This window comes from Colius striatus, chromosome 4, assembly GCF_028858725.1.
Source record: "Colius striatus isolate bColStr4 chromosome 4, bColStr4.1.hap1, whole genome shotgun sequence".
Taxonomy (NCBI): domain Eukaryota; kingdom Metazoa; phylum Chordata; class Aves; order Coliiformes; family Coliidae; genus Colius; species Colius striatus.
In genome coordinates, this window is record NC_084762.1 from 42,361,579 (window position 1) to 42,388,178 (window position 26,600).

Sequence of the window (26,600 nt, forward strand, 5' to 3'; positions counted from 1 at the left end):
TACTAAGTCTGGAAAATAAATCTTGCCAGTCCCAATTGCCAGTATTTTGTACAGAAATCGTTTTCACTGCACCCAGAAGTGATATTACTCTTTGAATATTGCCAATACCACTGAAACATTGTGGTTTAAAAACCACGAAGTTTCAAATGCAAAATATGTAACAGATGAAGACACCAGAGTGTTTCTTAAGCAACTATTCTTTGTGTAGCATATACCTACTGAACTTGGGAATTATTTCTTACATTCCGTGCTACAAATACTGTGAAGTAGTGTCATCCAACAATTAGTGGTTATATACATTGCACAGTCTTAAAAGTATCAGAGGGCAAGAAAGTACCACTTTGATGTAAGCTAGTCAACAAAAGTAGGTAATTTCATATAAAAGGCCGAAGTGCTATGCCCCACTAATTCTCTGCAGAAACAATAGTTTCCAAAGACGATACAGATGTAAGTACCTATAAGTGGCTGTAGCAATTACACCTTGTTTACTGCACCTTTCAATTTTGCATCCAACATCAATTATGCATTATAACTCCCACTATCTGATAAATGCATACGGTGCTAGCCTAGTTTTAATGAATCCACAATACCCACAAGTGTGTATCATACCCTTGCCCCTCACCTACAAAGCCATAGTCTCTTCCTCACAACAAATAAATACATTGCAATGTATGTACCAAAGTGCTTCACCAGAAAAGCCATTTATCTCAAAATTCAAGAACTAATTACTTTTCTTTATTCCTAGATCTTGTCTATTTTCCTTTGGAATTTTCAGTCTAGGACCCTGCACGTCAGTTCTTGGACGAGGTACTTTTACAGATCTCTTCTTGAATGCAAATTTAGATTGTCCTGGAGGTAGGGCAACTAACTTTTCAAAACTCTCAGCAAAAAACCCTGCTTCCTGATTACACAGAAAAAAACAGTCAGGGTTTTGCATCTATTAAAGACAATTCAGCTTTCGCAACACACTGGGTTATAGAAGGAAAGCAATGCTCTGATCATATAAAATAGACAAAACCTAAGGTACACAACAATTTGCCCACTTCCAACTATACTGATTGGTATAACATTAAGTTCTCTTCCCACAAGCTTGCTTTATGCTGTATAATTAACAGGATGAACAAAGGAAAAGAAATTCTCACCAAGAAGGAAAGAAGACTTTATTTGTACTCTGTTCCATAACCACACCGCATCAAATAGTGCTTTTTCAGCAATGCTGGTCAGTAGACTATACTGTATTTATATTTACATGAAAAGGCAATGCCATCATTGACACATACAATGCAAGTAGTGATTTGGGAAAGGGAAATTCAGAAATCTACCACATTTAACAACATAAAACAAGGCTTATCGAGCTTCAAAATCTCCCTGGATCGGACAGTGGCAAGCAGACAAAGTAAGTATTATGAAAAAGGAAAGCAAATCTGTCAGTTGTTGAATAACACTATAGTTTTAAGATCTAACACTGATTTTCTGGAGAATTGCTGGTTTAGATCTTAAACTTGCATGACTGCAAACTACATATCAGCCTGTCCTCTTCAGGATGCATCAGCTTGAGTTCATATACAAGCCAGCTCAGCTTAGAAAGAACTTTCCTTGTTTTAGTTTAGTTATGCTTGATGCATGCTCTTTCTAAGACCAATGTGAATATGGAAAACATACATTTCTTTTTCATAGTCATATTTTAATGCTCTGTAAAGGATGAGAAGTGAAAATGCTCCTCTTGATTCTCATACAGTAACAATTTGTCCTGGGCCTATAACTAGTTCTTCAGAGTCTCCTATTTTGAACTCTCCAATTTATCTGAAAAAAGACTTAAACAATTAAAGACTCAAAGGCAAATGAGCAGATGTCCAGAGGCACAGTGGTTTATCCCTTCAACTTTTATTACTTTTTTAAATGCATTTTATGCTAAGCAGCTCAGGAAAGTAGAGTCATTAAATTGGCTTTTTGGTCTCCTTATGATATATAGGAAATAGCCTCATTTAAGCATTTCTTCCTCATTTCCCACCACCTGAGTCTTCTAAAAAAAAAACCAAACAGTGTGGAGGCAGGCTATCTTTTCATCCTTACTTGAGTGAGAGACACCTGAACTAGTTTAAAACAAATTAAGCTCAGACACCAGAGGTAGTCCTGTGAAAACTGTACACAGGCTATATTTACCTGTTTTCCAAATGAACTGATACTTGCTTTCTTAATTTCCTTCTATCTTCTTGCTATTTTATGGACTTCAACAGTATTGATTTCAGTTTTAATAGTTTGATATATGAGATCTTCACCGTATGCCAATGAAATCCAGAAGACAGACAGAACAAACAACTGACAACTTTGGGCAGGGGAAGAGGATCACAAGAAACTGGTGTGTGATTCTGAGGTCATGGAGATGACACAAAGTGAACCCATCTTTATGCTGGTTTACAAATAAACACTACAACCCTGAAATAACAGTTCATTCACATACGAATAAATAAGACAAAGTTAGGAAATTTGGCTGCCTGTGATCAAGCCAAGTGATGCCACTTCAGAAAAGGCTGATTCAGGTACTTAAAAGTAGTTTTATCTTCCTTCTTTAATTAGCACAGTATTAAACCTGCAGACAACTTTTAAATGTATTAGTGATTTCTCTTTTCAATTATTGGATTATCAGTACCTTACTACTAACACCTGGTATTTATTTCTTTGCCCTATGTTGCTAGGTTTCACAGGATTCCAGGCCTTACACTATAAACGACAGTAGTTATGCCACTACAAATCATTCAGCCTGACATCCCTCTGCTATCAAACAGCATCCATCAGACAGTCCTTGATTTTGTACGCAAATTGAGGTCTTTAAAAAAGACTATGTTAGTGGGGTGCATAGAACAACAAAGTCTTGGTACCTGTGCTGTGGTAAACAAAAAACCCTCCTCAATTCAAGAACTCAAATAGTTTCTGGACAACACTGTGGACAACTGAAACTCTTGTCACTGAAGTCTTCTCAACAGTTGACGGTCTCCACTAATTCTACCTTTACCTGCTGGTGTGGGGGTGGGGAGGAGAAGAGGAAAATATTTTTCCCAAGTAAGTGTCTCTCAGTCATTCATAAAAACTGAAGTTACAGGTGATAAAGTTTTGCAGCTCAAGTTGACCTTCTATTTTCAAGCTATCCCACTGGAAAAAAAAGCTAGAAATATAAATATGAGCATGTTATTTTAAACTGTAATTAAAATACAGGTTATCTGCACTACATTAGTTTCTTTCCTCTTCGTATTTGCTGCCACCACGAGGATTAAAGATATAATGCAACAAATACACGAATTCCTCAAGAAACCATATAGAGAATAACAATTGCAAACCTCTCCCTGGTCAGTCCTACTTTTGGGTTTTTTTAACCCTATTAGAGATCATGGTTCCCCTCTGAAAACCTTGAAAGGATGAAAATAGGGAGAAGTCGGTGACAAGTCAATCAGGGAAACTCTCCAAACTGACAAAGGTGTCCTATGCTTAAGAGTCTACAACTGAGATTCCACACAGCTCTCACTCTTCCTGATGTATTTATATACTGAGGCCCCTTTCCAGCCATCTTAGTGGTCCACATAAGTCAAACAGTTACATAAATTTTGTTATAGAGTCCAGTACCGCCGGCAGCAGTAGCATCACATCATTAACACCATACCATTAAAATGCCATGCTTGCTGTTCTGGTAAACATATCTATTTACAAAATAATAATTAAAAAAGTCTCAAGTAGTCAATTAGTAAGCTTTCTCAATATGTTAAAAGTACAATCCCATTTTATTTTTTTAAATCAGAAGAACAATGTGGTGGTAATTTTAGGGATTATTAGGACAGATAGACTTTTCTTCAAGTATTCAGCTAAATTTTTCCTACTGTATTAAAAAATAGCTTTTAATTATTTTTGGGCACAAGACTATGCCTGCATAAGAACTTTATTTATAGTATTGGTAAAATGATATACACAAATTGAAGTAGCACGTATTGTTCCCAGAGAAGCCAAAAACTTAAAATGACAGCAGTCATTCAGTCATAAAAATATCAAGGTGGATTGTTCCTTTTCCAGCATCTTTAAGGAAATATCACATCACCCTAAATATTTGTGTTTGAACCTTCCTAATTCAAACATCAGGTGTAATATGCTATCCATTCTACATCAGAAAATTGAAAGGTTTATCAGCTTTACTTTTTCCCTTAGAACTTGACATCACTCATTTAGTTTGAGTTAGTTGTATCTCAAAATACAAGCTAAAGCCATGTTCAAAGAAAATCGTTTTGGAAGATTTCACAAACATCCTCATCTCACTGAAGAGCTGTGAGTTCCAAATGTCTGATGTCTGTACTTAATGCGCACACCAGTACTGCAAATGTTAATATCATATTGCTCAAAAACAAATAGCAGGAGCTTATGAGAACACTTTTATTTGGGCCTTCCGCAAGCTCAGCAGATGTGTATATATGGAAAAGTAAATCCAGCAACATTTAAAGTAAATGTGCAGACACCAAAAAAAAAAAAACCCCAAAAAAAAAACTGAAGGGAAGAAGTAAAAGGGAAGGTAAACAAAAGTTTTAGAAGCAGATGTCCAGCTTATCTAGACATACTAAGTTACTTGTCTTTCTGTTAAGTAGCTGCTCTTTCTATTTGTAAATGATGAGAGATCTAAGGTCTAAGGGATGGTAAGAATTTGGATGGAAAAAATAATTGTAAAATAGACAATTCTAATGCCATTTAAGAAATGCTTAGTTCAGCCTATCAGAAGACACAAAGCCTTGTTCAGTTCTGTCACTAAAAACTCAAGACCGTGAAGCAGAACAAACTGCTGACTTGTCTGGAAATCGATGAGAAAGGGTTATCACTACCTGGCAGGGGAGACTTGAGATTGTGCCTGCCATCTTGTATTTGTAACATACCATAGTTGAGATGTCCATCATCACTTTGACATGAATATCTCCTATGGCAGGTCACAACATTTGGTGTAGCCTTAAATGGCTAAAGGAAGCTGCTGTGAAGCTTCAGTTCTTTCCAAGATTATAATCTGTACATAACAAAATTGCTTAGTTGAGTTCCACACTGAGAAGAGGATGTACCCGCTGAACACTGACAGGATTGTTTGATAGAATGATGAACAATTAATGGGAGAAAAAAACCCACCAAATGCACTCAACAGTCAGGTCCGAAACCACCTAACCTCTCCCCTTCTGTGGTTTTGTTTTGTTTTTTTTTTTTTTTTTTTTTTTTTACCAGGGCAATGACAGGCACAGAGGATCATGAATACATAGTCATGTCTTGAAAAGGATAGACATGATTTTAACATCACATCTACCACATCTTGGACAAAAAATTTATTGCAAGACAAAGTTTAACAGATAGGAATCCCTCCGTCTCTAAAAGGTCATTCCTTCAGTGAATTCCACGGCTTGTGATGGTGTAAAGCTCAGATCAAGATAACAGAAGGGAAGCTCAGGCTCTAGCCAGCAGAACAATCTGTTGTCTTGATCAACCGATTTTTTCAACAAGTAAAGATGGTCTCACATCTCTGCCAATGCATACAGCAACCCAGAAGTTGAAGGAAGGCTCAAGCGAAAAGGTGAACACGACTTATGAAAGAGGAATCAGATGCACTTTGAACACTCATCTTGTTTAAGATTACAAAGTTGGTAAGGCTTACTGCTTTAAAAAAAATAGGGTAGTAATAGATTTGAAGAACTTTAGATACTACTATCATTTAAATTTGAACCATTTCCACTAGAAGGTGGAAAAGAGCCACAAAATTAAGGACAGCCACCCATATTCCTTTCTTCCCACATGGCTTCAGGAGCAGCAGTTGCAGAAATGATGATAGGTACATGAAGTGATTTTAAAGCTCTCAATGATTTCAATATCTGTCTTTGAGTAGATTCTCCATAAGAGGTGTTAACTAACAGCACACAAGTTGGGAAATTGAGAGACAAGATGGAAACATTTGAATTGCATGGCTGTTACCTGCAACTCAAGCATCTGTATTGACTGTTAAATTATAACAGAAGTACTGATTCACAATTCTAAACATGCTGTAAGCTTAGAGGGAGTGGGGTGTGGGAAACAAAAGAAAAGTAAATCGCAAGTCGTAATAAACTTTGACAAATATCTTCAGAGCTACTGATTCCATGTCTACAGTTGATCAGTTACCACTAGTGAACTACAAAGTCTGAATGCAACCTGTAGGTGTAGAATATATCTCCACTGAGACAATTTACATTGGTCTTCACAATTACTCTTTTGGTGGCAACAAGTTTATCTGTGACTTGAACTCTTGATGCAGGAGTCAGTCTTCCTCATATAATCTCACAGAATAGCTCAAGAACTATTTAAAGGAGTTATCAATCTGTGAGGATTTCACAGTGAAATACCACCAAGTGCAAGTTTTCAGACTTACGCCTTCACATCTCTGGATCTATGAATATTGCACCTACCTTTCAGATATAACACCACAATGTTCTATCTGCTGCATCTACTGTAACATGGTGTGATCCAGTGCATCTCATTCCATTAAAGTACCCTTTGAGACCACCTGGCCTTCCAAAAGGAACTACTCTCTACTGTTAGTGCTGAGAATGTCCTTCAGATGAGTATTAACTTATATCTGGTAGAAAGTGACTGACTGTCATTCATATGCAAGATGTGGAAATGAATAAAGAACATTCACTAAGCTACATGAAGGTGGCAACTCTTTATTAAGGACCCATCAGGAAGCTAAGAATCTACTTCAACAAGAACTAAAAAACAATGATTACCATTATGAAAATCCCAGACTAGGGTCTTTGCTCTACAGAAGTTTCACCAGAAGATGCTCTTTCATGAGCTGATCTTGGAAATAACCACCATGACCTCCCTCTGTAAGAAAAAAAAAATTAGAAAACCCACCAAGCTGTTTCTAAAATAAAATTAACACAAAATTAAACTTATCTTTCCAAGTTTACTTCCAATTCACAAAAATAAAAAATTAACAGATTTAATTTTGCTGTGGGACAAGCCATGGCAGCCTAACTACAAAATCTTGCTTCATTCAATTCAAAGCAAATGGTAAGTACAAATCAAGGTGATAAGGCAAACAGCAGTAGTACCCGTAAACTGGTGAAATTACTTGAAACTCATGTATGGACAGGCATTTAGCACAGTGAATGTCTCTTGTCTAATAAAGAGGAATCATGGCCTGCCTTTACCACAGAGAGGTTTGCTTCCCTGCACAATTGATTGCACATCAGGTAATGCAAGTGTCTTCATATACAGTGGCACTGTTCTTTATACCTGAACTGGCCAGTAACTGGAATAGAGGATAAAGCTTTGAGTGCTACAAAGAAGTAATTTGTCACTGATGCAGGTCTTCCAGTCTAGTTGCAGCCAAGTCATAGCTTCTTTTGACTACACATCACCTCAGGTAGTCATTTGAATTTCACCTAAATTTATTCCATATTTTTGGGCAAGTCATTGAACTCTTCAAATTCCTCTGGTCTTTCTACAGCAACTGCCAATACCCAGAAGTTACAATAGTCAGAAATGAGCTCTGCAACTCAGTTATTTCTGAATTGCTGACAAAGTTTATCCAACACTGACCCCAGCTTATATAAGATCTCACAGGATTTATTAGTTCAGATATAGCACCACAGATATAAGACAAACACTGAGCAACAGAATAGATGTGGCATCTAGAACAGGATGATAAAATTGTACCACATTTTGAATAGGATTTGGCTGCCAGTTTGTTCCAGTTAAGGAATGCAGGATTTCCAGTCTCCATGGATGACAGCTCACTGAATTATTTGTGAAGTATATTTTTTTATAGTTATGTACATATTCTAGGAAAAATGGCAGATCTAATCATTATACAGAAGCTCTATACTAGACATTGTACCACTAAATAACCATTTTTACTACCAGGGGTGATAAACCAAAGCAGTATTACAGTCTGTCCAAGCTTCAGGTATATCAGGTTACTGATCGCAAGAACAAACTGTTTCTTCATTTTTGTTTAAGTTTCCTACACCCTCCCCCTGCCCCTTCCCCACCCTCCCCGCCACCAAGCATCAGCAGTGAATGACAGGGACAAAGTTGTCCCCTGTAGGAATACAACTGTCCAGCTGTCTAGCCTCAGAGACCTTTGATTGGTGCAGTATGAGACTCCTATTATTCTTTGCTTATCCTCTTGCTCCCAAAGCTGGTTAGATGAAGACTTCAGTTTTCAGAATTTGCAGTAGAGATGCAGTCTAATAATCTTCACAACATGGGACAGTTTTTCTAACACAAGCATGAGATGCAATATAGGCACCAGCATGCTATCTGAGGTGAGGCAAAAGGATAACAACAGTTGCTACATGACACCAGTCTTCACTGGACTAGAAATAGATCACAGACAGGAAAGCCAAGAACAGTAAATTTTTAAGGCATGAAGACTTTCTCATGTTGTCATGACAGAGAACTTGTCTAATCAGCATCTGAGAGACCTAGATCATTAAGCTGGCATTGAGACATTAAAATTGTACCAGAAGGTTCAGTTTCTTTCCAGCTCAGTTTTCACGTCTGGAATGCATGGCCATCAGAGGAGGCCATAAGCTGCAGCATTATCATCATTTCCCCACTCTCAACAGTATTTAATTAGAGGAGCAGTTTTCAGAAATTCTAATAAACATTAATACAATAATTTCAGACATCAAAAGGTACTAGCTTTTTTTACCAGCTCTCTACATTAGTTTTAGAAGTAAACCAGGCTGTAGACTTCTCAGCTATTAACTAAAATTTAGATATGTAAGTTTGAGCACGTTCCACTTCTATCTATATGTATAGGTTCACCTCTTATCTATGGTTCACTCTTAGAAAAATCCATGAGACACTAAGGAACTCTGTATACAGTGCAATAATTATTCCACATTAAAAAAAACCAAAGATGAAGCGCAGTCAACATGTTTTATTCAGTTGCTATTATTTATTCTATATTGTATATTTGGTAAGGTAGGCAAGGACTTCAGGAATATACAAAGTCATGTAATAAGAGTCATGTAATCAAAGACAGCATAACACGTGTTGATATAAAGCACATATACCAAAGTTTGAACAGACACCCTTCATGCTTGAAACGCCTAACCACTGGGTGTGTATTTGACAATTTAGCTATATTTAGAATCAATCCTTACTGATGATTGTAGCTAATCTTAATGATTTTCACCATTTAAGTGATTTCACTAGGTTTTAACCTCTCAGCTTGATGTTTCCATGATGAATACCAATAGATATTTATGATCAGAATGGAAAATTAAAAAAAAACAAGCAACGAACTATTGCTTCCAATATTTTAGGAAGTCTGCTGTTCTGAAATCTATGTCAATTTTTCAGCATCCTGATGCTAAGTCAGAGGTTTGCATACTGCATTTCATGAGCTCCATGAAAGAAACCACATTTTCAGTGTTGAGTATCAGAATAAAAGCTCCCTTAAAAAACTTCAACTATATTTCAAACAAGTTAATTATACCATTACATAAAAACATACTCAATGACTGTAGTAGGTACAAAGTGACAAAACTAAAACAAAAACACACAATACTCTTCTTGATAGAATACATGTATTTAGAGTATGCAACAGAACACACTCTTCCTCAATACTGACCATTTACCTCCGGTTGAAGCTAGTGGAAGACAAAAATCATTCAGTAATTTTGAAGCACATTTGATGACAAGCACCATGTTCAAGTTGAAAAATGAGATGTTCAAAGGTGACATTCATGAAAATTTTCTGTAGTGTCTGTGGGTCTCAACTCTGAGCAGTAAATTCCAGACTGATGACACTTCAGAGTTAAGTTCCTGGGATTCTTGCAGCCACAGCAAGATTTCCTATGCTTTCAATGTAAGTACACCTTGTACATAGTTGTGTGTTACACTTAAAACTTCAGATCTTTACACACTAACACAACTGCTCCTATACCTATTTTTCCTCCTCCACAGTTTACTCTCACAATCTATTTTGGAGCTTCTTTTGAAGAAAATGCATATTTCCTCCACAGGAAGGGTCCCTGAGAAGAGAGTTAATCAAAAGGCTAGAAGACCTGGCTCCAGCCAGAGAATTTATCAGAATACCCACAGAGGAAAGGCTATCCTTTGAAATGCTAAATACATTATCAAGAATATATAAAGGTTAAGAAAGCTTTCAAGCCATAAGGTGCTCTGAAAAAATGTATACACCTGAGGAAAAAAACCAACTGTCTATGACAATAGGATGATGGACTTAGTCAAGTATATTATAAATTGAAACAATTGTTAGTGTGTATTTAGGATAAGATAAAAAAATGAGAGTACACCCATGTGTTCACAGAGATTTAATTCTTCACTCAAATATATCTATTAAGAAGAGAATACAGAACTCTACTTTTATGTTAAAGGTGATGAGTTAGTAAAGAGTTAATTTCCAACAAGTAACATGACAAGCAGTTCTTAAAACAAGTTCTGTCTTTCCTAATTGCTATTAAAAAAAAAATTACCAAAAAGCTGACCTAAACCAAAATTGTGAATTTACTAAGTACTTGGACTTAACAGCTTTACATTTTGAATTGGACTGTTATGGTAAAGATTATTTCAAAATCTGAATAAGTAATTTCCCAGTCATAAACAAAGAAGGCAAAAAGTAACAGGAATCAGCTGATTTGAAAGACAGCATTCATAAGAGGTCTAAGCAACTACCTTGAGGTTGCGCAGAAGACCATGTTGAGCCACAGCCAGTAACAAATAATAAAAAACAAAGGAAACAAAAAACAACATAATGAGATTATTTTTTCTTTCTTCTGCTCTGGTCTGTAGTAGCAGTCACTATTCAATTGACTTAGTATTTCATCTTGACAAAGTGTTTTTTGCTGAAAATATCCCTTTAAATAAGTAGCCTGTATTTCTTTCTGTAAAGGAAAGTAGATGAAATGGACCAAGCAAAATATTGCTATTTCCAAAATACCTCATTAGGTTAATAAAGTTATTTATTTTGCTGGAAATCTTAACAGCACCGTACTCTTCTAGATCATGTGATCCGATCTAGGTTGACCTATTTCTGCAGGGGTGTTGGACTAGATGATCTCTAAAGGTCCCTTCCAACCCTACCATTCTATGATTCTATGATAGAAGATGTGGATAACCAGCCTTGTTTTCTAATGAAAACATTCACCCATAAGTGTCAGGTTATGTCTTTACTTTAACAGCACAAAATGCTCTGTGTGTCAACACAAGTAATTCTTTAAACAGAAATTCTTGCCCTCTTTCTTCACAAGGCAAACTAAACAGGTTTTTTTTTTTTTTTAGTATTTACAGGAGAATTCCTTACAGGAAGAATCCAAGCATGTCCTACAAATCACCACAGATAACATGAAGATGTCAATCACACTTACTGTTACTATATAAAATAATCTCATAGCCTGAGAAAAGAAAGTTTTTTAGGTAAGAGATTCCATTACTTAGATTATACAGTTTGAGAAAAATCATATTCCATCGAGTATGTGAGTGATATCTACCATCCAAGGTCAATGAATCAGTAGTAAGTTATTTGCTTAATTAAAAATAAATATTTGAGGGATACTGATAACAAACACAGTTGATTAAGGCTTATGTCAATATAAGACATTTGATGTTACATATAAGGAGTCCATGTATGCCTGATGCTATTCTGCCAATGATCAATACAATACATTGTAAGTGGGTCAGGAATCAGGTAACAGACGTATTTCAAGAACTAATTGCAAATCATCAACTACTTCAGTATTGCTAACAAGGTCCTCACAAGACCAGTAAACTGGTCAAATAATACTCTTCAATGAGTAACTGCAAGGTCATATTTCTAGAAGTAGCAGAAGTAGAATACATAGATTTTAATAGGCCAGTTTAATAGACCAGGCATAGTATGAATTCCAACCAAACAGAAGCTCAAGTTGGTGAGTGGGACAGTGTGTTCCTCATTCAAAACGGAAATAAGGTTCCAAACAATATCACTGCTTCAACACTTTAAATGAAGAACTTTCTTTTATGAAGATGTAACCAGCTGCATAGATGGTGGTAGTGCAGTGGATGTGGTTTATTTTGATTTCAGTAAAGCATTTGACACCGTCTCCCACAACATCCTCACAACAAAACTGACAAGTGTGGGCTGGATGACCAGGTAGTGAGGTGGATTGTTAACTGAAGGGCAGAAGGCAGAAAGTTGTGATCTCTGAAGGGCAGGGTCTAGTTGGAGCCTGTAGCTAGTGGAGTGCCTCCAGGGTCAGTGCTGGGACTGGTGCTGTTCAATATATTCATTAATGACCTTGATGAGGGAACAGAGGGCACTGTCAGCAAGTTTGCTGATGATATTAAACTGAGAGGAGTGACTGACACACCAGAAGGCTGTGCTGCCACTCAATGAGACCTGGACAGGCTGGAGAGTTGGGCAGAGAGAAATCTACTGAAATTCAACAAGGGCAAGTGTAGAGTCTTACATCTGGGAAAGAATAACCCCATGTACCAGTACAGGCTAGGGGATGAACTCTTAGAGAGTAGTACAGGGGAAAGGGACCTGGGGGTCTTGGTGGACAGCAGGATGAACATGAGCCAGCAATGTACCCTCGTGGCCAAGGCAGCCAATGGCATCCTGGGGTGTATTAGAAGGGTTGTGGTTAGTAGGTCAAGACAGGATCCCTCCCCCTCTACTCTGCCCTCATGAGACCACATCTGGAATATTGTGTCCAGTTCTAGACTCCCCAGTTTAAGAAGGACAAGGAGCTGCTGGAGAGAGTTCAGCACAGGGCCACAAGATGATGAAGGGAGTGGAGCATCTCCCTTATGAGGAAAGGCTGAGGGAGCTGGGGCTGGGGCTCTTTAGCTTGGGGGAGACTGACAACTGATGTTTACAAATGTAATGTTTACAAATGTAAAAGGTGGGTGTCAGGAAGATGGAGCCAGGCTTTTCCTCATTGATGTCCAATGGGCAATGGGTATGAGCTGGAACATAAGAGGTTCCAAAGAAATACAAGGAAGAATTTCTTCACTGTGAGGGTGAAGAAGCACTGGAACAGGCTGTCCAGATAGTTTGTTGAGTCTCCTTGTCTGGTGACATTCAAAACCCACCTGGCTGAGTTCCTGAGTGACCAACTCTAGGTGGTCATGCCCTGACAGGGAGGTTGGACTAAATGATCTTTCAAGGCCCCTTCCAACCCTTAAGACTCTGTGATTCTGCAACATTAATGCTAAAATTCAAGCAACTTATTAATTTAGAGCATGGTGACTACTGGGAAGTAAAATGATTTCTTGGTAACATAGTCAAATGGAAAAAGTTTTACTGGTCACTTCCAGACTTTCTGTCTACTTATTAATAAATTCCTTAAATCTGCTTTACTATGTGGCTGCTTCTCTCATGTTGATGAAACATCTACCAATACTAAAGTCTTTAAAAGTTTAACTTTAGAGATAACTGCATTAGGATATAAAAGGACTGAACAACTCAAGAGATGCTGCATATTTGGTTATTTGGTACTCAGTACTACATTCAAACTGCTTTCTCTGACATAGAATTAAGAGAGATTAATTCAGTATTTCTTTGCACATCATATAAACAGCCAGTTCAAGTAAGTTTCTGATCATGCTTTTACCAGAGATATCAAGATACAGAACACAATAAAAAGCCCCAAGATAATGGCAGAAAATTAATTAAAAGTTTTTATTAAGTAGATTCCTTCTGTCAAAGTGGGGTATTGCAGGGAGGCATTGGATTCACTTTAAATAGGAAGTCAAAGAAGGGCAGAAAAAAAAAAAAAAACAGCCAGAAGGAGAAAATTTTTGCTGCCAAACTCTTTCGGCCATCATTTTTTTTAAGAGAAATAGTACCATTATGTAAAAGCTATATTTCAGTGGCAGTCAGCATTATAGGATGTACTGATATGATGCTGTTTAGGATTGAGAAAGTTAAGTATCTGTTTTGCAGCATACAACCAAAAGGTACTAGAATATCAGGTACTGTAGAACCTTGGCAGGCTGTGCCATTGCTCCTGCAATCAATGCACAAAAACCTGAGAAACTGCAGTATTGAAGTGAATGGTACCAGGTACTAACATATGCTTGTTCTTAAGAACTGTACAGAGATGCAGAACAAGTATGCTTGTTTGGAGCATCAGACTCCCTGTTTCCAACTCCTGAAGCTGATTGACCAGGAGCACTACCAATGGTACTGGGCATAGCATGAAGCAGCATGACAGCCAGTCCCATCTCACCTCTGTCCACCCCATTAATCCTTCTGTAACATAGTAATCTGAAAGGCTGTTTGACATTTTATTGTATTGCTTTAACTTTTTCTGACACATTAGAAAGTATTACTCTGTCTCTTGTAGATAGACCACATATCTAAATCCCTTTTAACTAGGCAAGGACTATTGTCAAATGGTCTTTGGAGTGCGTTACTCTTCAGATGATCCTTTCCCACAGGCAATTATAAGCAACTTCAAGTATCAAGAAACTATTATCTCCTTTTCAGGCTTTCCATGAAACAATATTCCTTCCACCTCTGGTAGTTCAAAGACATAGCTGACATATACTTGGAGCCAGAACTCACAGAAGAGAGTTCTGCATATTACAAGCCAAACACCACTGTAGGCATTTTTGTTCTCTTTTGGCTTCTCTGATGAGTCAATATCGTCACCTCTCTATATGTGTTAAGAGGCAGAAGGCCCTAAGAGTGAATACATTGACTCCTTAAATACTGCTGTAGTTTCCCCCATGTAAAAAAGAACCAAAATCCAACAACAAATGAACAAAAAAACCCCCAACAATATACCAACTGTACTCTTTCAGTATTAATCAGGTTAGAAAGACACTACTGAACAAACAAATCATATCTGGTAGAATGGAAAAACCTGAGAGAAGCAGCAATGGAATTTGGAACAACAGCCATACTGTAGGCGCACCTGGAAACTCACAGAAGCAACTAAGGGATTGCTACCTCTCCTGATCTGAAAGCAAGACATCAGGAAGCAGTAAAAGCACAACTCTACTGCTTATGTATCAGTCTCCCTTTAAGGGAAGTTAAAGGTGTAAGAGCACTCAAGAATCACATAAAATGTAAGGCTGTTCAAAATATTTTTAAAAGTAAGAAAAATGAAGAAAAATTCCAAAAGCTTGTATTCCTCTCCCAGTGCTATTACATTTATAGGGGAAGTCCAGGTCAATATGAAGTTCAGTTCTATTAAACAAACATCAGAACATGTATGAAAGAAGGGTTGTTTGTTTGTTGTTTGGTTGGTTTTTGTGCTTTGCCCCTTCCTCAAAGTGGGAAAAAATAAGGAACTTGATTTAACATTTTGAAAGAAAATCTGTCAAAGGAAGACCAACCATTCAATCTGAACCAGAATTACTGTCTTGAATGGCTAGTGTTCTGCACTAAGCCACCCTCACAAGTCAGTAGAACCAATAAATAGAAGTCTCTGAGAGTCATCTAAAAAAATAATCTCTGAAAGTAACAACCAAGCTTTAATGTAGTTTTTCTGCTTGTTTATATGTGACTAGGTTGTATAGCATCACATATCGAAGTGTCATAGCATACAAGTTTCTTAAGCAGAGCCGAAGCATAAAAACTTACCTTGTGCATATTAAGGATTTTTTTTTCTTTGTTCCATTTTTAACATTAGGCAATGAAATGATTTGGGGGGAAACACACAAGTTAAAGATATAAATACCTTCCACAGCATCTTGCCATTTCAAAGCTAAAAGACTGTTTAAAAAAAAAAAAAAAACAAAAAACCCTCCAACTCTTTAATCATAACTCTGCAGATTATGAACCTGTTATTTCTTCACATGTCCTTTATAAAAGAAATATTCTTCTGCATCTTAGGTTTATAGTTTGGGTAAGAACATAAAAAATGCTGTTTGTCTTTCCAAATGCTGGCATACATTAGAAACATTAAATAGCTTGTTCATATCTCTCAGAGAACGAATTAGACAAGTACAGCAAGCTCAGAATAGGCAGAAGATAACACTACACATCTATTCTGTAATTCAAATGTCCAATGAGCCAAAGGTCAAAGGATGAAAAACTCCAATCTTGTCATGGAATCCACTAGACTTGTCCTGTTCTTATGAAGCTTTAAAGCCCATGAAATACATCAGGATATAATACAACCACATACTCTTGAAGGCTGGCTTAACTCACCTAAACTCTTCACGGTGATCTGCTATGTTTTACAACATCAGTGGTTGTGTGTTCATATGCACAGAAGACATGTCTGTGTGCATATCTGAAAAATTATCTGTAACACAGAACTGTTCTTCAATCAACATGAATTCAAATATATGAAATATGAATGAGTGCTCTTAGGGGGGAAAAAAAAAAAAGTGCAATTTGCTTCTGTTCTATCTTAGTCCTCCACATGTGAGGCATTCTAGAGAACAAAGATGATTACTAAGAAGGTACTGCCTAACACCATGCAGTGCACTCTGCTTCAAGATCCAGAAAGACTAAGTCACCATAATTAAGAGAATTGCAGCATAACAGAGTTGGTAATGTCTCCAGCAACACTGACAACAGTTTTCAATAAAAGATTAAGTTGCTTAATTACATTACACTTGCACAGAAGAACACAGATTCATGATCATTCACATTTTTGGCAGTTTAACATAGTCTTAATTCTATCCAATTTAATCCACATATGTAAAATTAAATACAAAGTATATTAACACTTACAAAAAAGTATATATTTTCAAATAATTAATAATAGATAGGGAATAAAGAAATAATATGCACAGAGAATGAGGACTCAGTTTATTGTCAGGTTTTATTACAGATGTTTTTCAGTCTGGTACTTATCTCCATTCAATACGCTAACTCAAATCAAGGAATACTCTCTTTTGTCGCAGCTTTTGAAGACCAACTAGGTTTGAAATGATTGCTGAGAAGAGCCTCTTTTTTTTTGCCCTTTATAGGAATGAAATCTTCTTAAAAAAAAATGTCAAAATTGCATTGCCTATCATGGAGAAAGTGAAAGACTTTAATTTTTTAAGCTTATTTTAAATACTTCGGGGAAAAAAAAAGCTTTATATTTTCAAATAGCTTTATAAGCTTCAAAACTCATGTTACTCCCATGTGACACAAATTCTTGGCTAAAATAAAGATAACAACATAGAATTTAAAATACAACCAGGACTTACTACTATAACAATGTTTTGGGAAAGAATGACTTATTGTTCCTGAAACCTAACATTACTTTTAAATGTAAATGAAATTTTCATTTAAATGGAAATTACAGTAAATATTTCCCTAAGTTTGTACAGTTTCACTGTGTCAAATATGCTAAAATGGAAAAAAATTATCAGTAGCTATAGTGTGGGATTTAAGTTGTCTCATAAGATTCAGTTAAGGAATGCCAATAGGTTGGCAAGGTAGGAAGTATGGAGTGCAAGGCTGGGCAGTGGAAAGGGATGAAAACGGGAATACACTTTCAAAGGGTATGTCTTCTAAACTGGAGGGGGGAAAAAGGCATTGGGAAAGGGAAAACAATGGGGAAATCCAGATGTTTTACATACTCTTTAAAATTTCTGCAGTTGAGAAGTTATAATGGTAATGGGAAGAGAACACATCCTTGCACAGAAGTTGGAGCCTCCAAGTACTGCTACACATCATATGCACATACACATCATATAAGGAAGAAAAAATCCACATTTTTCTTCCTTAACTATTAAGTGAATAAAAAATAAGCAAAATCAATCAAAGAACAGAAATCAGTTAAAAAAGCTAAATATGGGATAGATGCAATTCAGTTGTAATCTATGGAATAAAGGAAAGCTAAGTGTGGTAAAACAGGGATCACTCTCAGTACCCTTAAAAACACCCCCAAAGTTCAGAACTAATTCCAACTCATCCTGATGACTTCTGCCTACTGGTTTTCTCATCTACAAGGAGTGCATATACACTTCAATATGATGGTGTAAGTTACAACAAAACATTCTATGAAAACCAGAAGAGCATTTGGAAAGACATGCAAATGATGCAAAGGATTAGAGATTATAAAACCCATTTACTTTATTACATTGGACAGTATTTGCAGACCATTATCTCAAAGTCCTGAAAATATCTGTTCTTACCACTACCTACATGTTAGAACTACCTGTCTGTAGGGATCCTAAATCTCTCAGTATAAATCAACAAATCTTTAGATTATACAGGATGAAACGCAACAGTGCAACACCCTGGAACACAGCAGGCACTCAGTTACAGACCGGGAGGGAATCACCTCTGGTAGTAGCAGAACAACATCCCAAGCACACAATCTTATGCAGGCATGGGGGGGGGTGGAAAATCAGCACATCAAGCTGAACTAATTTCACATATATTTATCAATGAACATGAGTTGGCACTATATAAAAGTTAAAGTTATTTTAGAAAAAGATTTAAAGTTTAATTTTAATACTTCAAATTGGATTTGGGATTATAAACTTAAAGATCCACTGATTCATCAACAACAGACTGGATTTTTTGTCTAAAAAGCAGAAATCCTTTTTGCAACACAATTTAGTTCTGACAATGGTCAACAAGTATGTAGTTAAGAAAATAAAACCATAGTAAAGAAATACTTCTGTTACACATCACTGAGCTTTCAGGGATCTGCTATTTAGGAACTTCCTGAGCTTGACAAAGCACCTTTGCATTTGATATCTGCGAATTCAGAGGAGGTACATTTCTTTGTATAATTTACACATTTTTGTCTATAAACAATCACATCTGAATTTCACTATCAGCTCAGTACTTCAATATCATGTAAGCAGCTATACAGTACATATCAAATGAAGAAAATTACAATTTTCCTCTCCCTCCATCCCTATATCATCACTTTTGGTTTCTGTTATACAGAAAAGCTTTTACTCCAAGCACTTTCAGTTTCAGTTTAGGAGGGAAGTGCAAAAGAATGAGTTCTACTTGAGAAAGTCATTTAAAGTTAGGACAGCAACCAGGAGCCAGTGGAAACACACAAAAAAAAAACCAAACAAACAAGAGCCAGAGGAAGCTAGAAGACAACAGCTATCTAGGAAAATAAATAATAAAAAAATATCTATGGCTTACTTCAACAGTACATGAGCCTTAATTATACCACAATGGCTAGCTGATCCACCTTCACCCCACTTACTCCCAAAACAGTTTAAAATGCAGGTTTAGAAATAAGTATTTAAATTGCTGCTACAAAGTGATTTGTACTGTTTGTACAACTTCTAGGAAATCAGCAGCTAAAACAGCCTCATAGAAAGGACTGTTTGCAGTTCTCTGGGGAAAAAAAAAAGACCAAGAGCAAAACCAAAGCTACAAGATTCTGACCAAATTCTGTAAATCCGTGCAATAAATACATATGCTTAAAAAAAATCCTCATCTCAGAGTTAGCAAAAGCATGCCAAGAATACTGCACAGATTCTTTTCTATGCGAAAATGCAAATAATACAGTGCAGAATCATCAATTCAAGGTTTCCAGTCCTTTCACCACTTTTTAAAGAGAACATTAAACAAGAAACAGACAGTTGTGGTGAACACCAAGTTTCCATTTCATGTGGGTTCATCATCTTGCAGAAGAAAAATTAAACAAACCCAAACTGTGTTTGCTGTTATTCCAGTACATCAGTAAAGCCTTTGCATCATAAATACGGCCACCTGATCCAGATACACCTATTCATGAGGGAGGCACACACAAAGGGCTGATCTTGAGGATTTATTGCACATTCACCTCCCTTTTTCCCAATTAATGATTATGGCAAAACACCTCGTTTCCAAATGTCAGTTAGAGAGAATGGTCAAAACATCACGTGCAGCACAAGACATTAGTTGGAGGGAAGCTGTGCCAGGCAACAACATGTTCATATGCAGCCATTTACCAACATACAGTAAAAAAAGCGTCTTTTAGACTTCTTATTTTGGTAGCTTATATGCACATCTCATCACAAAGTTGATTGTTTTCATTTGACATAAGGAGAATTAGTGTGCTTTTAGGGAAAGGTCAAACATTTATAAAAGCTTTTCTCTTAAACACACTACTTAGAGGCTCTAGAGATCATTAGTGTTCTTACACTAATCCATTTATTTGCATATCTTTTGCTATCTAGTAGTAGTTCCCTAAAATATACAGTGCACTTTCCTCTAAAATTTTGGTAGTATCTTCTAAGCTTGCCCCAGTTCATGTACAAGACATACAAGGACAAACCAACATGAAGCTATTATTTACAAACTTGTATTTAAGAAACAAACAAAGCTGACACTAACGCTATTGCTCAACTTGGTTTACTCTGTGATGGTGCTCTGCTGTCACTGTATTCACCATTTCCCCTCCGTTATGCATTTCCTCCATGTTGATCTACAAAAAAAAAAAAAAATCTTCCTCTCTCTAGCAAAGGTATGCTTTTTAGGTTCACTCTGCCAGGAAGACCTTAGAGACAAGGATCAAGTTATTTACCACTAGACAGGCTATAAAGTGTCAAGCTGATAATATTCTTCATTCTAAACGACCTTTGTGTACATCCCAAATCTCTTCCTCTGTGCAAGACTGGAAATAATTACCTTGTGCAATGCAATTTTGCTTTACTCTTTTTCTGACACATAAACCTTTCCTCATTCTAAATATTTTCTTCTTATCCAGAGCAGCATTTCCACTTCTTTGCAAACAGCAATGTGAAGCACCTGCAGCACTCCCTACATCCAAATCAAACATTTATGTTGGGTCCTGAACAGCCAGGGCTGAAACAATAATCCAGCATTTCCTCCCCACGATAGAGAGATCAAGAGAGTGTCTTCTAATTACGACACAGATTTAATACAAAATTCAATGCAGAGAGTCTTACAAGTGTTGAGTTTTTCAGGGTGCCAAGGGTCAGACAGAGTTTATTTTTCAAACTGCATTGCTTCTGAACAGATGTTTACTGCTGTGATTTACTAGGACAACCACCCATATTATAGATTACATGTATTACCTATTTGTAAGGATTCTTTTGTTCAAGCAAACTACATCACTCTAGAGGAAGGCCACCAACCAGTATCTTTGCCATCTTGTAACCACAGTGGTCACAGCACACTATATCAAGAGATTACAGGAAGAAAAACCTTTTAAAAATGGAATATCTAATATTTTATAGTTAAATGATGTAACAGTTCAAATGTTGGAAGAAATATTTTACAGAGAATACTATGTAGGAATTATATCTTCTTCCTCTTTCCTTTTACTGGCTTCACTGGTATTCTACGGGCTAGTATTTTATGGGAAACAAAGCCCATGATTTGGGTTTTTAGAATTGGAGCGCTACAGCTCTGGTAAACATTGCTTATACCTCTTGTGCAGTGCTGTACTTCATATTGTCTCTTCCCCTCACCCACCAACAGGAATGAAGAAATCCAGTAACATGGAAAAACAGCTTTATAAAGACAACCCAAAATCTGAAGTGCACATAGATAACCAAGAAAACTCCATACCACGCAACTTTATGAAAACATGTAAACCAAGCAAATGCAAAAGCAAATCAGTATTTCCACACTAACAAAACAACAGAGATTTAGGACCAGAGCTAAGATGCCAAATAAGCCCTCTGCTCAGACCATAAAAAAAAGCCCTGCAGTATGACTGTTCTGTTTCCTGCAGGAAATGAGATGCTTGTATTAGATACCCCTGTGGTTTTCATACTGTAAATGTATCAGCTGGTACAAATCCTCTGGAGACGACTGTTAACTAATGCTTAGAAAGAGCAGTGGCAATAGCAGACTGCACGCAGCACCTCAGGGAAGATGGGACAAAAGCTGACAAGTCATCCCTAAAAAAAAAAAATATAAGGGCCAACAGCTGAAGAACCCATCTTGTACTAGATGAGAAGTCTGTGAGGAATAAATATACCTACACCCCCTTATTTTCCTTTACACCGTCCACTATTGCTTTAAGTAAGAAGCCTATTGCTCATCAGCACTCCTCTCATTTAGGAGGCACAACCCCGTAGTACCGTTTCTCATTAAACCATTCCTGGTTACACGCAGCAGAGGAGGATCGCCCACAGGCCACGCGTATCTTAAGCACGACCTTCTTTCCCCCCTTCTTTCTACTGTTGGGTTTTATTTAACGTTTCCGAGTTGGCCGGGTGGTAAGACAACTTCTGACCAAGGCAGCGCCCTCGGGGCAATGGAAGCACCCACTCCCCCGGCCCGGGGTCGGCTACTCTTCCCGCAAGACTCCGCTGCTCCCCCAGCCGCATCGCTCCCACCCGGCGGGCTGGGTGGAGCCGCTCGCCCTCGCAGGACAAGCGCCGATCGCGTTCTCCATTGCAAAACCACTGCCAGGGCCGGAATGGGGAGGAGAGAACAGGGGGAGGAGGAAGAGAAAAGAAGGTGTAGACCTGTCTGGGGGAGAGCCCGGGGACGAACACGACGGGTAGCTGTAGGGCAGAGTCGCCAAGGGAGGGTGACGCGGGGAGACAAAGGAGGGATAGAAGGCGCCCAAGGAAAACAGGGAAAACCAGGGAGGGGGCGCTGGCGGGGACCCCCGCGGGGCACCTGCCCGCCCCGGCACCCGCCCCGCACGCACACACACACACACATACCCAGCAGCAGCAGGCGGTGCGTCTGCTTGTACTCCCGCTTCTGCTCCTTGAGCGCCCGGTCGATGCTCTTGCTGACTTTCCTCGCCTCCTTCTCCGCCTCCCGCTCCTCCAGGCGCAGCTTCTCCCATGGTCTCTGCAGCGCCGGCGGCTGATGCAGCGCCTGCTGCCGCGCCGTCTTCCCTCCGCCGCCGGGGCCGCCGGCCTTGGTCAGCGGCAGCCGCTCGGGGGCCGCCCCGTTACCGCCGCCGTTTTGCAGTAGCAGTGGCGGCCCGTCCGCCTCGCCGCTGGGCTTACCGCCGGGCCGGAGCGGGGCGCCGACAGGCTGCGGCTGCGGGGCGGCGTGAAGCTCCGCCGGTGCTTCGGGCTCCGAGGCGGCGCCGGCGCTGGAGATGGAGCCTCCGCCACCGCCGGCGTCGCCGAAGAGCCGTGGGCGCAGGCTGTAGCAGAGCCCCATGGCTCGGTGCCCCCGCCAGGGACGGGCTCTGGCGCGGCGGGACTGGCCTCAGCGCTTCCCGCCGGCCTTACACGCCGAGGAGGCGGCGGCGGGCGGGGAGGGGGCGCCGCGGAGCCCCTCACGGTCCCGCTGGGCCATCTTGCATTTTCCTCCCCGGGCGGCGGCAACGGTTCCTCAGCGCCGATCACCTGACACCGAGCTGCCACCGCCGGGTCCACCTTACCGTAAATACCCCAGCGCCAGCCCACCGCGCAGCGCCGGGCGCCGGCGGGGGAAGGGCGGGGGCGCGCCGCCCGCGCCTCCACACAGGCGCACACACGTTCGCAGCTCCCCCCGCCCCCCTCCCCCTTCCCACCCATCAACCATCTCACGCCACCCGGCCCGACGCCCGCGTACGGGCAGGGAGATCCTCACCCGTGTCACCACCCAACCTCCTTGTTTCCTTCCCCACGGAAGGGCCACTGGGCTGCCCGTGTGAGCCCCGGGAGCCGTACACACAGCTACCGGGGGTGCGGCGGCGGCTGCTTTCTGAGGGGCGACCTTAGAGAGGCCTTAAGCCCCTGACGGCCAGACTCTACCCCCGGCATCCTCGGGGAGAAGCCAAGGCCTAGGAACAGAGAGGGACCCCTCAGGGTAACAGCGGCGCGGGGAGAGGCCAGGACAGCCTCTGCCAGCCTCGCATCCTCGCCGCTACAGCACGGTTTTCAGCCCGTGTACATACGCGCAGCTTCTCGCCCCCACGCTGACTAACGGTGCCGTGGGAGGAAGGCTTCGGGCGCGACGATAGGAGAAAATGATAGGCGGTGTTTGGGTTTGCTCGCTCTCAGTCAGCGTTGGCAGTAGTAGTACTCTGGCAGCGTGCTGCTGTGGGCCGTGGAGGGAAGGCTGGTGCTTGAAGTCAGCCAGTTCAAAGGCATGGCAGTCCTCCTCATCTGAAGTCCTGGACAAATTCAGGTTACTCCAATTGTGTCTTGAATGCACTCTACTTCTGCTTCATCTGTCTCCACGTTCTTCATAATCTCAGCAGTTTTTCTACTGCAATATTTTGTAATGTCTGTTTTGAGGGGCACATGGCTACTGTGTGAAACTGTGTCTCTAAATCTTAAAGGTTGTATGCTCACTGTTATGATTTATGTATACTTTAGCATAATTTAGGCTCTCTTACTCCAGTAACGTGAACTGCATTCACAAACATCTTTATTCACGCAGCCTCTTTTTGGATTCTGTAATAACCCTGTCATATTAGGTCATTATTTTTTTTTCCAGTGACCAACATTATATTAATAGATGCTACTATGGAGAGAGGTACAACTCCTATAGTTTATGATGAACACATTATAGCAAATTTGTCACAATTTTTAGCTTCTGGATATGGAAACAGAATTGGTTTTGTGACAGGTCTATTCATGTCAGATGATTTAGTCAATGTCCTCTAAAATACATGTTTACCAAGCAGTGAGTTGTGTGTTAACATTCATTGGAAAAAAACCCCTCCTACGTTAGCACAAAATGAATAGATGCCTTTTAACTGAAAGCATCAACTGTCTGTGATTGCACCACACAAAGGAAATTTTGCCAGTGAAAATATAAGCAGAATTCAGCACACTGTAGACATTGTTCTCTGATACCCTTCAAAATGCTTACCATTTGGACAGACGCCTTAACTCTGAGAAGAGCATCCAATAGCTGTTGCTTCTATTATATGTTTTAATACATAATGATACAGTGTCCTGCTTGCAATCTTCTTGCAAAACATGTAAGTGGTTACATCACAGCAGAGGATATTTCACCACTGTTGCACTGCTGCTGTGTCTTGACTGTAAGTTTTTATGGACCAGAAGGATATACCATCTCTTAGATTGTTAGTGAGAGATTTCAACCTTCAGCTGAAAACAGAACAGGAATTTGGGTAAGTAGACTCTAAATATTCAATCTGGACCCAATAGCCAGGATTCTGGGATTAGTGGCTATACACTTTTCAGTGTAATTGGATCACCGAGGAGAATTTGCTACCCATCCAACAGTGCAATAAAAACCATGAAAACAAAACCGAACCCAAAGCAGTGGTGAAAGTTAGGGAGTTAATATTTGGGCCCAAATGTCAACGTGGTAATTTGATTTTGTGAAGGTGGTTCTTAGAGCTCAGTGCAGACAATAATGTTTGCAGAATCATCAGCTGATTTCTAAACAGTATCTGACCATAATCTGACCAAATTATTTCAAGCACTCTTAAGAAAGTGCTCCTGGGCATGTACAGTGTATGCTCCATGAGTAGTGGGGAAAGTAAATGATATATTCAGGGTTACAGAGGAGACCTGTCAGAATGTGTACTGTAAAATGCTGTGTTTTTTACATAATTTTGAGATAGCAGCCAATGTAATAACTATAGATGGGTAGCATCCTCGAAAAACAGGCCACTCAGCCAAACACTAATATAGATACTTTACCTTGCAAAATATCAAAGTATGTTTGGTCCACTGAAAAATCCTTCAGTGACTTACAAGAGCGAATTTTGTCTTAAGGGAGAACTATTCTTACTTTTTCTTTTTTTTTTCTTTACTTCTAATAAAGAATAATAAACAGCCTGTCTTCTTTCTTCTCCCCTAGGAAAAGTGTTCAGCACTGCTTCCAAGTCACTGTGGACTGGGATTTAAAAAAATTTAAAAGCAGTATGATGCAGTTTTCCAGTCTGAATACTCCTTGGAGAATAACGTTCATTATTTTCTGAGGTTAGTTATCCTTAACAGAGCTTAATGATTGGCTTCGTTTTTCACTAGCACTTAATTACCAATCATTCTCATTATGTTAAATGAAATCAGAATCAGAGAACACCCCAGGGCTGTTCTATGGAGAAGAGAACCTGAAAAGGATCCCTCAAAAGATATCTGGTCCAACCCTTCATGGGAAAGTTAGCCTAGATTGTCTAACACCTTGTACAATCACATCTTGGACATCTCCAGTGATGGGGACTCTACAATCGCTGGATGATGATTGATCTACCAGAGATTGTTCCAGCAAATGATTGCTCTTACTGTAAAAAAATGTCTTTCTTATATTGAGATGAGACCTTTCCTGGTGCAGCTTGCCCTCATGGCCCCTGGTCTTCTCCATGTGAGTCCTTGTGACTCTCCTCCATCCTGTTTGTAGCTGCTTTTTAAGGAGGAATACTGTGATGATATCCCTTTTGAGCCTTTTTTTTTTTCAGGGAGAAGGTCCCTGGATCCCCAGGGAGAAGAGATTTAATTCCTCCAATCTCCTCATGGGGCAGCCAGCCCTTTGATTATCTTTGTGGCATTCCTTTGGACCTTCTCCAGTTTATCCATGTCTTTTTTGAATTGTGGGGGACGATTAATGAATATATACATATATACATATATATATATATATATATGTATGTATGTATGTATGTAGTTAGATCTGAACTTGAAGTAAACCACTTTAAACTACTTTTTGTTTCTTGCTTCCAATGTATATATAGTTCCACCTGAGAAACAAGTAGACATGGTTTCCAGTAGTATGCAGCAGCTGTGTATGTCCACAAGATGGCTCTACTTCAAGGTGTAATATAATTCTAGTAAAT

General features: G+C 39.2%; 1 protein-coding gene across 1 annotated transcript in view; it reads right to left on the reverse strand.

Moving 5' to 3' along the window:
* GNAL (G protein subunit alpha L) overlaps nt 1–23,230 on the reverse strand; it is a 198,470-nt gene extending 175,240 nt beyond the window's left edge. Inside the window, exon 1 of the mRNA XM_061996073.1 lies at nt 22,567–23,230. Coding sequence (XP_061852057.1) covers nt 22,567–23,020 — 454 coding nt within the window. The 5' untranslated portion in view covers nt 23,021–23,230. The remainder of the gene's footprint in view (nt 1–22,566) is intronic.
* Nucleotides 23,231–26,600: the final 3,370 nt, after the last annotated feature.